This window comes from Glycine max, chromosome 16 (assembly GCF_000004515.6).
Source record: "Glycine max cultivar Williams 82 chromosome 16, Glycine_max_v4.0, whole genome shotgun sequence".
NCBI classification, from domain to species: Eukaryota; Viridiplantae; Streptophyta; class Magnoliopsida; order Fabales; family Fabaceae; genus Glycine; species Glycine max.
The window spans coordinates 36,353,784-36,356,726 of NC_038252.2; the positions used below are offsets into that span (position 1 = coordinate 36,353,784).

The 2,943-nt window shown below is 31.2% G+C and overlaps 1 protein-coding gene across 1 annotated transcript in view; it reads left to right on the plus strand.

Annotated features, from left to right (window-relative positions):
* The first annotated feature begins 282 nt into the window (after positions 1 to 282).
* The window catches only part of LOC100791014 (peroxidase 66), a 4,418-nt gene continuing 1,757 nt past the window's right edge, over positions 283 to 2,943 (plus strand). Inside the window, exons 1-3 of the mRNA XM_006600029.3 lie at positions 283 to 564; positions 1,211 to 1,399; positions 2,556 to 2,943. Coding sequence (XP_006600092.1) covers positions 340 to 564; positions 1,211 to 1,399; positions 2,556 to 2,943 — 802 coding nt within the window. The 5' untranslated portion in view covers positions 283 to 339. The remainder of the gene's footprint in view (positions 565 to 1,210; positions 1,400 to 2,555) is intronic.

A 2,943-nucleotide genomic window follows, 5' to 3' on the forward strand; every position in this document is an offset into this window, starting at 1 on the left:
TTCCCTGTGCCTACTGGTCTACGGGTGCGTCTTCATAACAAAAATTGCTTTGTTGAATACCCAAGATTTGTGTTTTAATTGTGTGTAGGTGGATGATGAATATACTTGATCTTAAAGCAGAACAAAAGTGAAGTCAAAATTTGGCACTTCCAGACTAATCTCCAAACATGGAGTGGCTTTCAAGCACAATAATCATGCGTTAAACTTGTATTTTAATTTGTTAGTGTCAACAACTTTCTATTCTATATATACAGCATACACGTGCTCATAGTTTTCATCAAATTCTCATCACTTTCCAAGTTATTGTATTCCATAATTATCTGTTTCACTTCTAACAAAATGGCTCTTCTGCCATATTCAAAATGCAGCTTTCTTTTTTCAGTCATTTTCCTCTTCTTGACATTATCATCAATGTCTGAAGCAGAGCTTGATGCTCACTACTATGATAAAACATGTCCCCAAGCTGAGAAGATCATTTCAGACGCGGTTCACAGAGCTTCCACATTTGATCCAAAAGTTCCAGCTAGGATCTTAAGGATGTTCTTCCATGACTGTTTCATTAGGGTAAGAAAATACTACCATCATTTCATATCTATCGATGTTTAAAGTTAATATACATAAATTAAGGAGTATTTGATGGTTGTGTAACACATAATATATTTGGACTAAAATACCCCTATTTTGACTATGTTTATTTACTGTTTCAAAAACAGTTTTTTGTTTTCTAAAATTTGTTTAAGCACATTTGACAGTGTGTCCTTTGAACATATCTTTATTTTCTAAAAGTTTGTTATTTGAACACTTGAACAAAGCATTTGAAGAAAAAGAAGAGAATAAGAAAACATCTTCTAGTTATTTATGTTTTTTTATTTATTTTTAAAACACTTATTTTATAAACAATTTTCAAAACTTCATAGATTTTGGATGAAAAATTAATTGTTGAATAGTGTGAAATCGTTTTTAAAATCAGTTTTTAAAACAAAACAAAAAGGAGAAGAAATATACCCTTACTATTTCATTTACTTGTGATAAATTACTATTAAGCAACTGTTGAAAAGGAGTATATAAAAAAAAAAGACTAGGTTGTAAAATATCAATAATTTTGAAAAAGAACAAGGACATGGAATGGAACCTGATTAATGTTTTATTGATTCATGTGAAAGTATTGAAATGGATGTATTTGTAAGTTTTGGTCAATTGTGAATGATAGGGATGTGATGCATCAATATTGCTGGACTCAACACCCAAAAACCTGGCAGAGAAAGATGGCCCTCCTAATCTCTCTGTTCATGCATTCTATGTTATTGATGAAGCCAAGGCCAAGCTTGAGAAAGCTTGCCCACACACTGTTTCCTGTGCTGATATAATAGCCATTGCGGCTAGGGATGTGGTAGCATTGGTAATAACTCAATTAAGCCTTCAAGCTATTTTAGAACTGTTAAATTCTTGCATGGCACTTATAGGAGGCAATTGTTATTCTAGTACCGTGTCTTGATGCTCTGTATGGTAAATATTTATAAGGGGGATCATAAAATTTCCTATTAGAGCAATATTAATATTTTTACACTCCTCAATCTTCACATTATTACTATACCCATCCTTTTATGATAAAAAAGGATGAAAGGAGTAAAGGATAATTATGTTTTCACACTCTTTTCAGTTACATTTCATCTTAGCCATTCATCATTTAATTAACTGTTTCTATTTTCAAGATAAAATTATTTAATCAATGGTGATTAAGTGTAAGGAAAAGGTGTAAGGAATACTTGTAATAACAGATTTCATCTTATTAGTAACTCTAGAGTGGGTTTTATTCATAGACAAACACACTAAGTCTCTCACGCTCTTGCAAAGGCGTTTAGGTTTTATACTGATCCACAAAATTTTGATGTCCCTCCACATTGTATTGATGATATGAGATCTTCCAGTAAAAAATAAAAGTGTAAGGAAAAGGTCTACAAGAAACTAGTGTGATTCTAATGTAACTATGGGTGTGAGCGAAACATTTTTGTTTCAATTATAAGAATCCAAACTCTTAAATTTTTTTTTTATGTTCTATATATTACCATCAATTGATTCCCAGGAATCTTAAATTTAAACTGTAGTTTATATTGTTTCTATTTCAAATTATTATATTTTCCGTCTTTCTTTTTTCAAAATTTTCCATTGCTTTATAAAATATAATTTTTAACCTTACATTTTTTCTTCATATTTTCACTAATTGAGATTAGATAAAACCTTAATTTTAGATTAATAATTCTGAATATTTATATTTTAATCAAATGAAGTTTATTTTTATGATTGATTAGACTATTTATTATTTAATAGTCTCATTAGTCACATTATAATCAATCACCATTTTAAGACTAATTAATGCAGAGTATGATTACCCAAGATAAAGGTAGTATTATAGTAGTATTACATATTGATTTCTAAAGTTGAACAATCATTCTTCTATGCATCAACTCTGTCAAAGAAAGTTAAAGGGGGATATAACTTGTTTTATGTTGTAATGATCATTGAACAATCTATTAATTGCTCATAAATTTTCCCAGTCTGGAGGACCATACTGGAATGTGCTAAAAGGAAGGAAAGATGGAAGAGTCTCAAAGGCATCAGAAACAGTCAACCTACCAGCTCCAACCTTAAATGTGAACCAACTCATTCAGAGCTTTGCAAAGAGAGGTTTAGGTGTCAAAGACATGGTGACTCTCTCAGGTGGCCACACTCTTGGATTTTCACACTGTTCTTCTTTCCAAGCTAGAATTCAAAACTTCAGTTTGTTGCATGACATTGACCCTAGTTTGAACACTGAGTTTGCACTAGACCTAAAAAAGAAGTGTCCAAAACCAAACACAAACTTCAGTGCTGGACAATTTCTGGACTCAACAGCATCAGTGTTTGACAATGATTACTATAGACAATTGTTGGTGGGAAAGGGTT